The sequence below is a fragment of the Poecilia formosa genome, unplaced genomic scaffold (genome assembly GCF_000485575.1).
Source record: "Poecilia formosa unplaced genomic scaffold, Poecilia_formosa-5.1.2 Scaffold106, whole genome shotgun sequence".
In the NCBI taxonomy this organism is placed as follows: domain Eukaryota; kingdom Metazoa; phylum Chordata; class Actinopteri; order Cyprinodontiformes; family Poeciliidae; genus Poecilia; species Poecilia formosa.
The window spans coordinates 1397292-1415714 of NW_006800045.1; the positions used below are offsets into that span (position 1 = coordinate 1397292).

At 37.9% G+C, this 18423-nt stretch overlaps 1 protein-coding gene across 1 annotated transcript in view; it reads right to left on the bottom strand.

Annotated features, from left to right (window-relative positions):
- Positions 1 to 18423, bottom strand: part of LOC107837030 (receptor-type tyrosine-protein phosphatase T-like) — a 64025-nt gene that overhangs the window by 32188 nt on the left and 13414 nt on the right. Inside the window, exon 3 of the mRNA XM_016675094.1 lies at positions 820 to 974. Coding sequence (XP_016530580.1) covers positions 820 to 974 — 155 coding nt within the window. The remainder of the gene's footprint in view (positions 1 to 819; positions 975 to 18423) is intronic.

Sequence of the window (18423 nt, forward strand, 5' to 3'; positions counted from 1 at the left end):
AAATATAGAAAAATGCAGTCCATTATTTTGCAAGATGCAATCTGTGAGTGGAAGAGGCAGTTATGTCTAAAAGAAGCTCAAAGTAAGATGGAAGCTTATGACGTACTGCGTTATCTGCTCACCTTGAAGTTTTATTTTTAATCAAAACGTATGTTAGTTTGGTTAATAACACCATTAATGTGTGTTTTGACAGAGAACCAGGCAATAGAAAGACATTAATACAAGAAGCTCTTGCTTTTTCATGCATTAGCACTGATTTGATATTAATATCTCTATTGGTCCTAATACTGAAATCTAGATTGGGTACCAGTGACAGTTTCAGATGAATAAAGGCACATCTATTCATTCTAATTCTATGTTTTGAGCTCTAAATAATGAAATGCTTAAACATTTATTTCACATTATATTTAGAATTACTTAATTCAATTAATTTTGCAAGTAATTATTTGGACTTTCAGGACCATTTGAAAGAAGATCTGTTTATTTTACGTTCACCACCGTAGTGAACTTATTGTTTTTGTCAGTTTCTTTATTCTTCATTTTACATTGGCCGTCATAATTTCACTGACTGAGCAAATTAAAGTTGGGTTGTTTTTACATGTACTGTACTGGCCAAATGAATTACTAATTCAATACATTTATGTCTGTGTTTAAAAACAGGAACATGTTACATTTTTGTCAGTGCTGTTTCTCCGTATCGGATCGGTACTTAAGCGTTTCGGTGCATTCCTGCTCGTCTTCAGGTTTCTGGAATAATGTACGGATGCTGCCAGTAACAGTGTGAATCTAGATGATGTAGAACAGATGAGTTTTACTCACTGAAGCCGTTGAGGTCTGGGCTGGAAGTGGAGAACGGGTCGTCTTTGTGCAAGGTGCTGACTTTAGTGGTGCTCTTGTCGGCCGTGGTGACCGGACCCATCTCCCTCTGCTGGGTGGAGCTGCTCGCAGTTTCCTTCTGCTTTTTGGCCAACTTCCTATGAGCAAAACAAACAGGGAAAAAAAAAAATCTAAACAAAGACGTCAATACAAGCTTGTTAGTCACGGTAAGTTATATTTATATTTATACACAGAGATAAAACTTGATGAGAGGTGAAATGAAGTGAATTAAGCACAGAATGAATACTTAAGGATGAAAGATATGGATACTGCAATGCATTGAATAAAGGATCCGTCGACTTGAGTAGGCCATCTTTAAAATCAGCAGTTCGACACACCAGGATGTAAACAGTTGGCAGCGTTTAACTGTCAGTTTGGACATAATTTAATTTATGTCCAAACGAGAAATAAATATTAATGAGAATTCCTCGCTAAAAGAAGAAAATCTCTCTACAATCTCTTTGTAAAATTGAGTTTCTTGTTATAAGGAGATATAATATCATGTCCCTCCGACTGATTACGACTCGTTAAAGGGCATAAAGAGACTCACTACGATCCTCCTTCTCACTCTGTTTCTTCTAGATGACATTTAAAAATCCCAGGAAGAATTGCTGTTACTGTTCCAACCTTTCTTTCTTTCTAAAAGAGAATATATTTTGGTGTTAATGAGATATAAATCTCATTTTAACAGGTTTTAAATCTTGTTATGACAACAAAGTTTCAGTGTTTAAATGAGATACCACTCCTGAATTTACTTCGAAGCTTTGGCACTTGAACGCTTAAGTGAAACTGTCATCTAGTCCTCACCAGATTTTCACATCACAGAGATTAATACACATGTTAAAAATAAAGTTAAATTTCAGAAGCTGTGACTTTACATTCCTTTTGTGACCTCATCACTGTGTTGTGCAGGAATTTGGGCCTTCTTAACACTCCTTCAGTTTATTGAGATTTGCAGATTTTCATTTTTGCGCCACTCTGAAGGAGAGTCCAAATCCCTCAAGTTCCTTTCACATTGCATGTGGAAATGCTCTTACTTTCAGAAATAAACCCAACCTGGAGTTCTGCTTTTGGTCGTCTTCGATTTGAATTCACCAAACATTTCCATGATTATTTAGTTTTATTTTCCAACCACATTTCGTCCTCAAAGGCGATAATTCCCCGTCTTACTTAAAGTTTTATAAATATGTTGGACAGTTTTAGTCGCTAATGATTTAAATCCCATTATAAAGACTAACATCATTTCCACAACCATGATTACATAAGTTGTTGCTGGTTAAAAGATAATCACTCATGCAGTGATGTGCAGTAGGAGGCCTGCACATTTTGCTTATCCTGGTTGCTACCTTTTACTCTGTTTGTCTGCCAGACAGCTTGGCTGCCTGCAGAGTTACTGTTTCATGTTTCCAAACTAATAATCCCATTGTAGAGTCATGAAAGCAGCAATTATTTTTGCTTTCTTTACAGCAATTAGCACAATAATGGAAAGACGATATGATTCCCTGCTGAAAGGTGAACATTGTAACACTGTTGCTCTTCAAAGTCGAGGCGTTTTTCAGTAAATATGTTCCGGTTTTCCTAAACACATGATCAGGCGTACTTATATAAGACACCAAGCCTGAAATTACCAAATGATAGTATCAGTAAGAGAATTAAACTTTTTAGGTAAAAACACTTTAACTGGTCGTTATGACAAGTCAGACATTCACATTTAGAACATTTATACACCTGAACCAAGTTGTACTAGTTAGATGTTGCTGTTCCCTCAGTGCTTGCATGTCCCATGTGTTAGCTGTTTACTGATGAACATTTACAGCCTCATGATGCCTCAGGTTTAGAAACCATGAAGGAAATCAAAGTTGAACCCTGCAAACTAGACTCACAACATTCATCTCGTCTTGTGTGAATTGTCTTGAAAAGTCAGAAAAACTTTGAGTCTGAAAATGCTGGAAGTGATAATTAGTGCGCTTCATCTAAAGAGAACTTTGCTTCTTCAGAAGCTTTGAGCCAGCCGTGGAAATGAACTGCCTGTTCTGTTTGGTTCTGCAGTTTGATTCATCTCTTGGACTCAAATCTTCGGCACATTTCCAAACTTACGACGCCGTGAGAAACCTGCATGGCTTCTCATATGCTTCAGGGTCTGTTAAAACACCCAGCAGCGTCTTTGTAGTCACAAATAAAATATCTTCATGGATTCTTTGCAAGCATTTTGTTTGACAGGGAATCCAGACAATATTACAAAGTTTTACATTAACAGAGTTCATTTTCTAATCAGGTGTTGAAGTGTTGAAGACGTTAATAAAAGTTTTAATGTCTCTCCTTGGTGCACAAGTCTTGTGCTGAGAAGATTTTCACAATTTTTTTCACAAATAGAGTTATATGTTGTCTGTCTGTAGTTTTGTAGAATACATCATGTACAATGTAACATTAAAATTTTAAAATAAGATATAAATACAACAAAATAAACATATTGAACATTAAAATGTCATGTATTACAATAACTGCAACTGGAACTTTAATGTGTTCATTTCAAATATTTAATTACAGATTTTAGCGCATTAAAAATTGTTTTGCATTTAATCAGTTACATAGAAAGATCCTGGGTGGAACTGTTGTATTCATGTGTTCCTGGTACTGCCATCAATCTGACGCACAGGCAGCATCCACAAAACCATTTCTCTTGGTCAACTGGGGGTTAATTTATGCTTCAAAAAATGATCTGATGGGATGCTGGTCGTTTTGTTCAAGTTGTTCTGAAAGGAGTTACATAAACCAGCGTCTCAATGCTAAACATGTGGCAGCAGCACAGGCGCTGCCACATGCTTATGTCAGACGCTAATGTCAGAGTCCACGTTTTAAAAAAAGTAAGTTTTCAAAGCACTTTGCACCAATCTGATGGTTGAAAACCCCAACTAACGGATTTAAACAGTAAATATATGTCTAATTAATGAATTGTGCTAATTTAGCAGCACAGTAAGTTTTTTACTTGAAAATGTTGCTTATTTTGTCTCTATACTTCTCAATTAAAATGCTAATATTTACAGACAATGCAATTATTGGAATTAAGATGCTAATCGAGTCTTAAGACTAGTAATATATAAAAACATAATTTGCCACATAATTCTTTTTATACTTGGTGAAAGTGAGAGAGAAAATATCTCCTTGAAGAGACATCCAAACATTTCATTTATAACCTTTATTTTGCTAAATTTTCAGTCACTTTAGTAATCCTAAGAATGAACTAAATCCATTTTCAGCACCACAGCACTGTTTTCACACAGGCACTGCTTTTTTAAAACATCAGGATTTACTGAAACATTAAGCTTAAAATTTAGGAATCAATTAAAACAAAAAAATAATCTGTCCTCTGTCCACTAAAAATCCTAGCTGCTCAGAAATAATCCAACAAATAGCCAAACCTTCTTTTTATCAGCACATCAACACATTTTTCTGACTTTAAGGGCTTGAAAGAGTCACAAATGGCAAACAGTGGATGGTGTGTTTGTGCATAAGCATCGGCTCTTTACTGGTGTGTGTTTCTAGAGGCAGATATTTGAGCTGTGTGTGCTGGACATTCAGTCTTTTCGCCTCTGAGTGTTGCACGTGTCGGTTGTGTCGGGCTGCTGGTCCACGCTGGGCAGTGAGTTGGCGTGTTCCTCTGTGACTTATCACGATGCCGCCTCGTTGCATGTGTTTCTGATGGAATGAGCCGTCTCTGCAAAGCCAGTTCAAAAAGGCCAATGCAAGACAAATGTATTTTGCACTGCATGGCATGATTGAGACATAAGCTCTTACTTTTCAAGAGCAACCTCAGCTAACTTTAGTAAGGGTTCATATCCACTCTACAAGTTATTCAGTGAATATTAAATAGTCGATAGTTAAAAACAAAATTCTCTCTGTGCTTTTGTTTTGTGTTTTCTTCCTGGCCTCCCTTAGAGATTGAGTGGGTGAATGAAAGATTACAGTGGCTGTATTTTGAACCAGAATGGATGTGCATTGTCAAAGACCATTTGGTAATTTCAATAATATGTACCGATCAACAATATTCTGAGTTTCCTGGGTTATTCTAGGTTTTCGAGTACAGTGGACCCCCGCATGCTCACAGGTCAGTATCCACACATTTGACTATTCCCAGGTTTTTCGGATAAAAAAACCTGGGAATAGTTTTTTTATCCGCATAAATCCAAATTATTTGCCAAACATTCACATATCCACTGTATTTGGAAAGCAGCTGTTTCTTTGGCGCTGATTTGCTGTTCCCCCAAAACCGGAGATAAGGAAGACGTTCTCTGCAGCCAGCTAACGAACAAAAGACCAAATCTTAGTAGAGGTGTGTGTGCATTAAAGGGCACGCATTATGCAGAATTCACATTTTGCATGTTTTTTGTACTTCCATTTGGTTACTGCTTCTAAAAACAACTCAAATGCTTGAAAAAACAATAATTTAATGTTTTTTGGTGTTTGGAAAATGAGACATTTCAAAAACCTCCAGAATGTATTGTCACAAATAAGTAGGTGCTGCCCATTACCTAGCAACCCCAGCAAAGCCCAGCCCGTTACCTAGCAACCCAAGCTGAGCTCCAGCATATTTGGTCAGCTGGTTTTACCAGGAGGATCTACTAATGCTTTTCAAAGATGCACGGATGTTTAATTGCACATTTGTTTGCAGCCATTTTCACATGCGAGTGTAAACATTTAGTTTGGGGGCGTGGCCAGCAGCACCTTGTTTGGATTTAAAGTGACAAAACGCCTTAAAACTGCTGATTCTGAAAGGAGCAGAATCTCATCATCTAAGAATGATTTTATGCAGAAACTGTAATGAACATGTTTTGAATCGCCCATGGATCTACTTAACCTGTCAAGGAAGCTTCTTAGGTCACCTTTAAAATACAAATATTCAAGTTGTTTGTTGTTCAATCATTTCAATAAAGAATTGTGTAAACTGCCATTTAGGAGCATTTTATTTCTGATCATTATTCTCACTTTCATTAGATAATGAGGTCTAAATGTAAAATCTCTTCCTGGATTACTTTTGTCGAAAACATCATAAACTGATCTGGTTGTTTCTATCAGCTCATTGCTAATGTCTTTAGTTTTGCTGAACAAACAATTAAACTTTTGCCACATCATGAGCTGCAGAATCAACCATTCTGAACAGAGCAGGCATGGAGGGTGTGTGTATTCTTGTTTACTTGCAGATGTTTATATGGTGTGTGTGTGTGTGTGTGTGTGTGCGTGTGTGTGTGTGTGTGTGTGTGTGTGTGTGTGTGTGTGTGTTTGTGTGTTTGTGCATCTGAACAGTGAGATTGCTCGCACGCCGATGCTTTTCTCTGTATTATGAGAGAATATAATCTGTGCTTGCAGTGCACGTTTTCCATGCTGATCTTTTTGGTTTTGTGAGGTGCCTGTTCTGCTTAAATGATTGTGAGCGCTGGTGTGTGTGTGTGTGTGTGTGTGTGTGTGTGTGTGTGTGTGTGTGTGTGTGTGTGTGTGCAAGCACAACATTGTTGATCCCTCCGAAGGTCAGGAAGCAATAAGCGAGAGGTCAGCTTTGGAAGAAACATCTCCTTTATCCCTATCAATCCTCTGGCCCACGGTTTACTGGTAATAATGTCTGTGAAGGACCAAAGCGATTGTTCATTAAATGTATGACTGTGCAAAAGTCTTAAACCACCTTCATTTTCTTTGAATTTTCCTTCAAAACACTCACCCGTTCTTATGATAGTCAAACTTGAGCTGTTTCATATTTTTTGTTCTTTTTCACTTCCTACCTCTACTCTTTAAACATTTTGTGAAGTGTGGCACAAATCTGATCTTTTTAGAAATTGGGCCGATCAGACTTCTGTGAAAACATGAATATAGGTTGTACAAAAAGCGGATTTGTGTCACAGTTTTGTCGGCTGTGTGAAGGTAGTCAGAGTCAACATGATGAAAGTCTGGGCAAGTAATCAATCAATTCTACTTAAGAAGATGTAATAATATAAACATTTGCAACAACATTTGGTCAGATTGAAAGGATGAAAGCAAACCTTCTTCCAAAACATCTTCCTTCTAATGACATCAGGTTTAATCCTAATATTTGAGATTCTATGATTGGGGTCAAACTGTTACTTTCAGTGGTCTATTCCTGACTATCTGGCTGCACTTTCATTAAAAAAGTAGGGAGAAGGAGAAAGACAAGTGGCCGAGAAAGAGAATCAAGAACATAAAAACGGAAGAATGTATAGAATCAGTGACGTGGTAAAAGCAACAGGCAACGTCTCAGAACTTTTATGGAAAAGACTTTCTCATCATGGTTCCCATTCTTTCCCTGCACTTCTTCCTATCACACATTTATCCCAATAATGGGCTCATTTATATGACAAATCCCTCGTATTGTAATTTGCAATGAATGGGACATAATCCTTCTTTAATGAATATCACGGCGGCAGTTCATTAACCGCTCAGGTTACCCCACCGGGCGCCGGCCCTACCGAGAGTCATGAGCTACTTGTGTGCCCCCGGCGACGCTAATTGCAGGCTGTTTGATGTGTCGATAATGAGAGATGTGTGGTGATGGGACGTTCAAAACCATAAGGGAAAGCTGCGCCGTTCCCCTGATGGGTTTAAGAGCAGTTTTAGTCCCCAGAGACACGAGATGGGAGGAAATGAAGTGAAGCAGAGCAGAAGTACTCATGAAACGGGTAAAAAAAAATCAGCTTTTTAATTGTTTCTTATGTGATGTATGAGACGTCAGGAGCACTTGAGGGGTTCATTTCCCAAAAGCCGTGTTTCCATTAAAAAAAGACTCATTACTGAAGGTTATTCATTTTACAGAATAAAGAGACTTCCTTATTTTATGCTTAATTGTAGAGGGTGAAATGACGTAGAATGAACCATAACGATTCGGGATTGTTTTAATTTGAAGTGGGTTCTTTTTAGAATAATGCATCAATATTAAACCAATACAGCAGTCTGCAGCTTCCTGACCCACTGCTGCCTCGACAGGTCACACTGATAAAACTCACATTAACCAGGACATCAGAACAACAATGTACCTATGAATGCATGAATGGCTGACAGACAAGGATGTGTGCATTTTCTTTTTCAACTAAATTCTTAAGGATAAAATGGAAAACTTGGTTCAAAGAGAAAAGTGTAAATGTTTTTCTATCCAGAAAAAAAAAGAAAACTAGTGATATTTTTGGTTGACTGGTAGCACAGGACTTCATTAAAATAGTATCATAAGGTGATTGATAACATCCAGGAATACAGAAGTCTATATTTTTATAATTTTCAGTGAAGATATAAAAACATAGAGATATTTTCCCCATTTAATTTTAGCTAATATTTACGTTTTTTCATTAATTTTCCTTGGCTCTGATTGGGTGAACCTCTGAGAACGGTGATGAGGAAAACCATGGATGTTGGCTGTAAAATCCAAAACAGTTTCTACTGTGTGGAATAAAGCATATTAGTTTTAAATTTTAAGCATTTTAGAGAAGTCATTCATGCACAGCAGTCATCCTTCAACTGTATAAAATGATGCAACAATTCTGGAAAAATCCTTAGACTTCTAGAGAGAAACCAATTTAAAGTCCAATGTTACTTATGACTAAGAGCTGTGTGATTGATCCTTTGCTCAATTAAAGCTAACTGTCTTGACTGTGGTGACCAATCAGAAGAGAACAGGTGAGACTCCAAAGTCTCTGCCCAGATATTTGGTTTGGACCTAAAACCCTTTGTCCTGCTAATAAATATTAAGTCGTTGTTTTTGTCCAGGTCAAGTCAGAACAAGGTGATGGTTGAAAACCCAGCAATTTATTAATAAGCTATCAAAAATCAGCAATTACTTTTATGTTCACAAAGCAGGTCTTGATGCTAGGAACATGTCAACCATACAGGTGGCAATGAATGTTAGAGGAAAGGATCTTCAAAGTCCTAAAGTCTTGGCCATTGAAATCTGCGCCTATGGTTCTGTTTCTACTTTAACCTACAGGAAAATAAAATCTCTTGGCTGCTAACTTTACACTAAAAGTTCAAAGCTAATCAGGGAATCATGACTTGACAGGACAGATTTTATTTGTAGTCCAATATGTTAATTTTTCTTTAAATGGTGGCAACCAAGTTACTTTGTCCTGATTACAGAAGCACAAAGGAGAAAAATATGTTTTCTCTGTGACTAATGTGGCATGAATTCCTCTCAGAACAAGATCTGTTTCTTTTGGAGTTTCTTAGATATGTGGAGTTTTTACCAGGTCTTCATCAGAAGCGAGAGTATTTCACCTGCAGCTTGACCATCACTATTTCTTCAAAAGAGAAAAAAATGAACCTGAACAGGGGATTGCATTCATTTCAGTCGATGCTTGGCGGATCCACAGGCCGACCCGGAGGTGTCCAGTAAAACAAGGGGAGCAACATTTGTTTCACTTGTCAAGGAATTGGCAGAGACTCCTGTATTATGGTCGGGCCGGCCTCAGCCAGTCGGCTGGCAGCTGGATAACTCAAATATCCTGGAGCCATCCCCTGCTAGAGTCTGCAGTCAGACAGGCAGTCAGTCACCTCAGGATGACAGCGGTAGCTCCAGAGGAGGCTGCAGGCGAAACCCAAACAAACTTTCATCTGAGTATCACAACCCAGACAAGGGAGGGCGAGATGGAGGGCTACAGGCTGCGGTGAAGACACACACACACACACACACACACACACACACTGCAGGCATGCATCAGCCCAACACATTTAAATTCCCCCCTCATATGACGGCTCCTCAGGCTACCCCTGTAGAGGTGAATGTAAGCGTATTCACCTGCATTTAGATTTATTTAGCAGCATAATAAATCAGTGTTGCTTTATTTAAATTGACTGTGGATTCATAGAAGCATTTCTGCTATTCAGTTAGCTTCATGGTGCAACAGCTGCTTTCAATAAATGAGCTGAAGATATTTACAACTGGACTTCTTGGTAAAATAAAAATAAAAGGAAAGTAAACACTGCAGGATGAATATCTGCTGTTAAAGTTACAGTGGTAGGAATTTGCTTAAAGACATGATATTTCTTTCAAAAACTGCAGTGAACTGTTTTATTTAGAAGTGGAGAGTTTTTTCCACATACAGTCATATTTAATAAATTTAAATATTTGTTCCAATAAGCCTCGTTTGTCTGATTAAAAATGTACGTCTAAGCAGGTATTAACCACACTTTCCTTTAAGCTCTCATTTCTGTAATAAGGGTTTTTAAATGGTCTGATGTAATATTCCAATTTTTAATGTCATGTTTTCATATATTCACCTTAATTAATGCGATAAAAGCCTTTAAGAATCTGTTTGTAATGAGTTAATGAATGGATCTGACATTAACTTATTTTATTATTTATTGTTTGTTTTATTGCACAACTTAGAGTTTTGAAGATATATTTAGTTTTACTCCTATTTTTGACTAAAGGCTGTTATATGCTCATGTGTTGCTTAAAACAATAAAATATTGGTGACTACAGAAAAATCAAGTTATCCAGGAAACTTTTGGGGTGAAGCTGATAGTAATAGGTTTGGTTAAAATAATCCTTCTTGTTGAAACTCATTACAATCTGTTATTACCCCTCCATATGTGCCCCTAATATAGTTAAAGTTAAAAACAATCTGCTGAATGCTGTCCCTCCAGATGCATCAGCTTCTCTCTATAAAGGAGCAGTTTTAGCTGCTGCCTTAGGGGGGCTGTTTTAGGAGAAAGTTTGGCCAGGCAAAGGTTTTCCCACTTAGTTAGGACTCACGCCAGATTTAGAGAGTTTTCCAGGCCTTTGAAGACGCTTTGAGAAGCAGAGATTCTCTGCAGGGATTTTCAGATGAGCTCAGGGCAAAAAGAGTGCAGACGTGCACACAGGTAAGCATGTAAAAGTGTGTGTGAGTGTGTCATTACGTGCTTGTGCATGCCTTAAGACAGCTATAATAGCTCTTCCTTAGAAGTGGTTAATAAGCAGGAAATGGCCACTTGGTGAAGGAGATAAGAGTGAATTACATTGACCTTTTAGGGTGAGACTCTTTAAGAGGCAGGGCATGCAGGACGAAGCTGAACTCAAATGTTCTCTTCTGCGTCAGCATGTGTGGAAATTATCACAATATTTTAACAAATTATATCATAGGACAAACACATAAAATAAGTTTATAACACATTAGCCTGCAACAAAATTACAGTTTGTACTAAAAAAGTTTTAGGTTTTTAACCTAGTCATGAATTTAGTTGAAAGAAATTTAGAAAACAGATGTTGAAGTATTTCTCAAATATTATGGGAAACGATTCAGTCGTGTCGTTATTTCTTCATATTTTTCATCGAAGCTGCCAAATATTGTTTAAAGTGGTCTCCAATCACTTTTCAAGCAAAATAAATGAAAGTTCTCCTGAAAACATTAGGCAGCTAAATATTCATGATATGTGATGTCTGTGACTATGCATACCCTTAATTCCTGGAGGAAATAAACAGGCATGCAGTGGTTTAAGTGCATGGCCAAAATAATGTGGTGCTGAATTGGTGAGATTGAAATTGACCAAAGTTTCTCTGTGTGACCAAACCAGCATGGTTCAGTGTTTCCGTGTGGATTCAAGGTTAGTTGTGTGAAACAGTAAAGAGCGTTGTGTTTGGTTCCCTGGGGGAGGTTGATCCGTCCAACGACTCTGAGGCGTTTTACTGGAAACCTTTACAGGCCAGTCAGGGAGGTTTTCTTTACCAGTCCACAGTATTTACATCAAAGCTGCAGTGTGTAACGTTTATAAATAAATACATTTTATACATATTTGTTGAAATAGTCACCATGTTATGACAGCATGGTAGGAGAGAGATAGGTGAAAAAAGACCCTCTGCCTTCTCCCAGTGCTAACTGGAAACAACCAGTCAGAGGCAGGAGGTGGGTTTTAATGCTGTCAATCACCTTCATGTGGCGCTGCCCATTCCCTCTGTCTGTGTGATGCAGCTGGCAGAGCCTGCAGTGACGGCTCACTACACCAAGGATGGCGGAGAAATGGTTGTTTCTCCGCCATTAGCACATTTAACAGCACATATCTGAGGATGATTGACAGCACTAAAGCCCTCCTCCTGGCTCTGATTGGTTGTTTTTGGTCGGGAGCGGTGCATTTCTTCAGATAGAAATAGTAGCTCAGGGAGGAGCTGGAGGAGTTTGATCTTTTCACAGATTCTCTGTCTCATATTTGCTAAAACCGTCACTACATGGTAACAATTTTAACAAACACATACCTTTTTTTAATAAAATGTGCTTTACATGCTGCAGCTTTAGCCTAAAGGCAGGTTTTGTAAAAAAATACATACAAAATGCAGAAAACTTCAGTGAAAATGTCAGCAAGTGGATGTGAAATCTGAGGATACTTGAGTTTTTTTCTCCCTGAAGTGGGAAAGTATTTTATTTTCCCACATAGATTCCCTTCAAAAATGGAAATATGTATTTGATCCTACTTTTGCACAAACTTGAAAAATTGTAAAATGTGCAAAACTAAATACCCTGACATAATGAGAATAAACTTTTCAATTTCTACAACAAATACTTACATTTTGAGACATTAAACTAAATGAGATGTAATACTAAATGTTAGTTTTACTGATGTTCAAAGGTGTTTTTGCAATAAGGATGCAGTGTTTGTCCTAAAATATGAGATAATTTTTTAGCCATGCTCTTAATTATTACTTTAGAAAGTTAAGTGTGATGAAAGCTAAACAGGACAAACATTCGAACAGAAAGAACGTACGATGGTCTGAGAAAGCAGTAGTTCCTGATGTGAAGTCTCTACTTACAGGTAATAAGAGTAGGAATAAGCATGTCTTCTGAAGCATGGTGAGGTGAGGCCGATGATGACAACAGAGCAAAAACCCAGAAGAAGACAAACACATTGGATTAGTTCATGATTTGAGTGAAAAATAAATCTCTGTTAGCCTAAACAAGCTAGGAATTTAGCTTCTTTGTGTCCTCATATTAAGTCCCCACTTTACTTTCCTTACTTTATTTTATTTTTTAAAGTTTTTGCAGGCCCAGTTTAGTTATCTAGATGCAGATATTTTGTATCTATTGTAATTTTGAGCTGTACAACAAAGTTAATATCTGAAATGATTTGCTTTGTATTAGTTTGTTTTGTATTACTGAAATGCAAAACAAAAACAAACTTTTCATTTTGTTTATCTTACAAATGTTTTTTTTTTCTTTTGTTAAATTTAAGCTAAGAAAAGCTGTGATGAGCTTAGAGAAAAGAGAAGGGTTAGGCGGCCATCTTGAAACTTTTTGAAGTGCTGCTGCCCAATGATGTCATCATTCTGGTAGTTGGCGTTTTACACACTTTAGCTTTATCTTTAAGAAATAATGAATGACTGTACACACTGAAGGTTAGATTTGAAAAAATTAAAATAGCATATCTTAAGTGCTGTTTCTTCAGGACATTTTATTTCTCATCCTAAAACCTTCTTCAGAACTGAAGCTTTTGGATGAGGAGTGAAACATCTTCAAAAACAAGAGAAGACGACAAATTACCTTCAACTTAAACTCCTGTTTGACCAATAATCTACACTGGCATTTAAAAACTACATATAATAACTGCATATGTAGCCGTGTGTACGCTTTCCAACCATTTAGTAAAAGTTATGCAGCAAAAAGGCCTTCAGAGGCGCAGCTGTGGCCTCCATCACCAACTGGCTGATTTGTTCAGACAGGAATGGAGGAGAGGCTGGGTGAAGACGGACAGGAGGAAAATGGATGCAGAGAACAAACGAAATGAGGAGGATTTATCAGTCCGATGAAAGGTTTGCTGTAGGTTTGGTTTAAAGAACTGCTCCGCACAAAATACGTCTCAAGCAACAACGTTCTGTTATTTACTTCTTTTAATGGCTTCCCGCCCCAACGTACACCATTCATCCAATGAGACGCCAACGACTGGAACAAACAACACACACAAACTCACACTTCACGGGCTTTGGATGGTGGGAGGGACGAAGTGTCCAGGAGGACTAAAGGATCCATATCTGTATTCTTGCTTTAGGTGGCAGTAACCATCTACGACTACAGGTTGTTTCTTTCTCTCTTTGGAAAGGAAAAAATGGTTGAAACTTAAGAAAATGGTCAAAGAAGAAAGTAAAAGAAAAGGCTGACATGTACAGCCTTTACACACACACCAACACACAATTTAACAGATGTGCACTTAAACACATTTGCAACCCACCCACTGTTCACACTGCACTCTTATCAAAAGGCAGATGCACACACAGTCATAACCATAACCCTTTTTAGGGCCTCTGCTGACATTGTCCTTATGATATTAATAAAATGCAGCGCGCTAGGAGCCGGGCTGTAAAAGCCACAGCAGTTAAAACTGCCCATAAATATTAATAAAGTGTAAAAAATAGCTCGGCAGAGAGACAGTGGAGACGTGTTTGTTTCCGTCTGACATTTTACTGAGTATATAAAATCAGATGGTGTACATCTTCATTTCATTGCAGCTGTGTGAGCTGGACTGCTCAGGACGGGTGGAACTGTGCTCAAGTTTGCACCACAAATTTCCAGCGGCAAAACAATTTGTACCACAAACCTTCCTTCACTTTGTGTAAAACTTCTCAGCCATTAGGCAGCAGACTTGGTGCTCTGCTGTGGATCATTGGTCACACACTGATGACCAGATGTTGTCTTAGACCAAAAGAGTAGAAATCAAGGATTCATCCACCTGTCCACGTCCCGAAAGAGGAAATCAACTCTGAGATCGACAGTCGGCATCGTCTCTTTTGAAATGCTCTCCTAGTTTAGTACCAGACGGAGTGGGACACACAGCTTCCCTACAGGTCCGCCTTTGTCTCACGAGTCCACAGAAACATATACTTTTGCCGTTATCCTCATTTTCTTTTGTCTTTGTGTTCTTGATGGTTAGCGATGATTTTAGCCATTAAGCTCCAATAAATGCTGTTTTTTCTGATCCTTTTCTCATTAAAGAAAAGGATTTACTGACCTTAACTGAAGCAACCAAGGGCTGCAGTGCATCTCATGCCAGTCTTGGTTCTTTTGAGAGTCGGGTCAAAGAGCCAGAATGTGTCCTGAATTTTATCCTTATTTTCTTTAGTGCTCTGTTTTTGTTACTGTAACTTTAGCTTTAATTTGCAGAACAATCACTTCCAAAGTAGGTACATAAACTATTGTAGACCATTAAAGAGAAATAAAAATAATTATGGCCCAAAAATCTTAGACATTTTGAGAATAATTTCACATATTATGAAAAAAATGGATATCTGTTGTTGAAAAGTCAAATTTAACAATTAAAGGGAATAAATTGTGATATTAAAACTCAGATTTTCTCTAAGACAGGTTCTACCACCTAAACATTTGAAAATATTCCAATGTGTATTTTTTTAAATTTACCACTTCAATCTTAGAGGACTTCCATAGTTTTTTGTTGAAAATATCTGGATTTGTAGTCATTTTTGAGGGGTTTCTTTGTTCTTTTTACAAATGTATGACTTTACATCATCAGGAATAGTTTTATTATAAAATCAATCAAGAACAATGTGGGAGATTTTCTTGTGAAATATGTTGAATCAGAGAATATAAATGTTTCTGTTATTGTAAAATTCTGACTTTTTGTAAAAATGTAAGTCTTCCTGGTGGGTTGTTTTAATCCTGCTACACTCTGTGGTGTCCGTCTGACCCTAATACACATGAAAAACCAGATCAAGTCTAATGAATGGTCTCAGCAGGGTCCCGGTGAGGTTTCAGTCGTCCATTAGGAATGCAGAGGGTTCCTCACTGGACTCAGCAGAGCGTGAAGGTTTCCTGAGGGCCTCCAGCATGAACAAAACTTCCAGAACCTCTGAACCGTCTCAGGTTCTGGGCAGAACATGAAGGGCTTCCATCACCAGGCATCGGCACACGATGGTGTCGCTTCGTCGTTAAAACGTGAAGCAGAGCTGACCGTCCCAACCTCATACCAGGACTGCAATCCAGTACCAGCGGTAGTGTGACCTTTGAACTCATTCCTGCGTCCTGGTAGAGTCCAAGCTCCTCAGGATGCGGTGAGGATCTGGGCCTGGGTGTTGGGATCATTATGGGATGGCGCACCTTTTGAGATTCAAATGAAATGGCAAAAAAAATCTATTTGCATGAATATCAGCATCGTAATTTCCTTCTCAATGAAGGACATTATCTAAATATATCCCAGTTTTACTTTCAGACGGCAAATAATCTGGAGAGATGCAGCAGAACCACCAATAACCCTAACCCTATCGTTCATCTGAAAACTGGGAAATGTGTTTGGTTTGCATTTACATAGATGTGATGCACATTGGGTGTCTAATATCTCTGAAGTCTGTTATCTAACCTTTGCTTTTCTGTCCGATCAAAACGCTGTTACCATGCAAACGAGGCCAAAAGGCCACACAATGTTTGCGTTTTACTGTTGGAGCGTTGTGTAAAGAGGCCAGTGTCAGGATGTTGGTCAGATCCTGAAACACAAACGTTCACTCTGAGCCATCCGTAAACCGGTGGGTCTTTTCAGACTGAAGCAGAAACAGCAGAGCTGTTGCAGACGTATGGAAATCACTCCATCCACATACAGCATTCTGTGATTTTCTTACTCTGTTTGGATGATGATTTCATTTAAACACAGTTCGTCCCTCTCACAGACTGCAGTTCATCTTTTCTTATATATATATAGATGACTTCTGTTGCAAACAAATTTCCACACTGATAGGATGCAGTTTATCATAGGCTTATATGAATACTACCAGCTGAAAAACATGCTAATACAAACATCAGGTGCAGATTGCAGATGTTTTTCACCTGTAATATTAAGGCTACATGAATATGTCAAGAATGTACTGGAAAAATATGAAGAAAACTTTAATGACTAAGCTGAATGTGAAATATTTTGCCTACTAGATAAGAATACGATTTCAGTACAAATAGCTATGCTCCAAGATCGGCAGATATAACATCACGTCATGTGAAGAGTCGATAATCCAACGTTGATTCTTCTTCTTCTTTCGATCGGCTTTTTAAGAACTGGCCACAGGTTCTCCATCGGGTTCAGATGTGGGGAGTTTCCTAATTCCTCCGGTCATCTGATTTATGAGCCAGTTTTGTTATCACATTAGCCTTGTGACATGGTGCTGCATTATGCTGGAAAACCCACAGATCAGCAAATTGCTCCGGGTTGTTGGAATATGTAGCTCTTTTGATCCTATCTGGATTCTTGGCTCTGGTCTCGGATGAAACCCCAATCCCGCTGATAAGAAATAAATCCACACACGGATGGCACCAACTGGATCTCATCATATCTCTCACCATTTTTTCTCCAGAAAAAATGTTTTCTAGATGTTTCTGTGGGGGAACATCAATTTGTACGAGTTCTGTAGATTTTCAATCTTTCCTAAAATGTGTTTTTAGACAGAAAATATTTTTCTGCTGTGTGTTGTGATGCCTTCAAACCTTTCTGCTTCCAATATTGAGGAAGTTCTGCTCTGGTGAAAATGCAAGTCTATATGGTTTCATTATAATGTTAATTATTTCCATGTTCTAGACATATTTACTGCAAGTTAATTTGTCCTGAAGTTATGGATCCAGAAAAAAAACATTACGACGCGAAGCGTTCAGCAACACAAGTAACCTCTGCTAACACCAGAAAATCATTTTACAGCTCATAAGAGTCTGATCTCTGTACAGCTAAGCTCAAATTAAATGAGCACATTTTAGGCAAAAACTGAGAAAAATAATGTTTGAAGTTATTAAGTTAAGCTTTTTGTCATGAATTGGCAAGGTTGTAAGTTTGGAAAGCGCAACTAAGACTTTTGACCACGATTTAGTAGCTTCCAGCAAGCATTTCTGGATCACATACTAAACGGTCTATTTAAAGTAAACTCTTTCTATGCTTATATAAATGTAGTTGTACAAATCAGACAGCATTGACAGGCAACAGTAGATACCACTACAAACTGAAAACTCAACACTCAGACCTACAAGAAGGATTTTTGCATACTTCCGCTTTTGCTATAAAGTGAAACTTTAAAAAATTATTTTTTTTAAACCAGCAGATATTAAAATTTAGATGTTTAGAATTTCAAAGAAAATCTTAAAATGCAACTTAAATTTCATTGCATCACTTTGTTGGTTGAATGACATGTTAGGTAAAATCTGAAATTAATTTTAATGCCAACAATTATGGTGGAAATTGGGTTCAATGTTCACCCACATTTGGAAGTTGGAAAATGGTTGAAAAAAAGTTCCGAGTGCTCATGAAGCATTTTGAATAATAACATTTCAGAGAAAAATTATTTCTTAACTAGAAATAAAAGGGCAGAATGAGAAAGGTGGGCCTTGTATAAAGATGTGCATCTTTGTGGCCAGCCCTCAGCTACTTTAAAAGTGCTATAAGTGCACGATCAAGCATTTATCTCAGCAAGCTGCAGAGTGCATTATTCAGCCATGTGTCACATCCAGAATGGGGGTCAAGCCCAGCTCAGCAGTGCTAGTGAGCATCAGTGGTAATGTGCCCAATTTATCTAGGAAAAAAATACAAACTCAGCAAAAAAGCCCTGAAGACCTG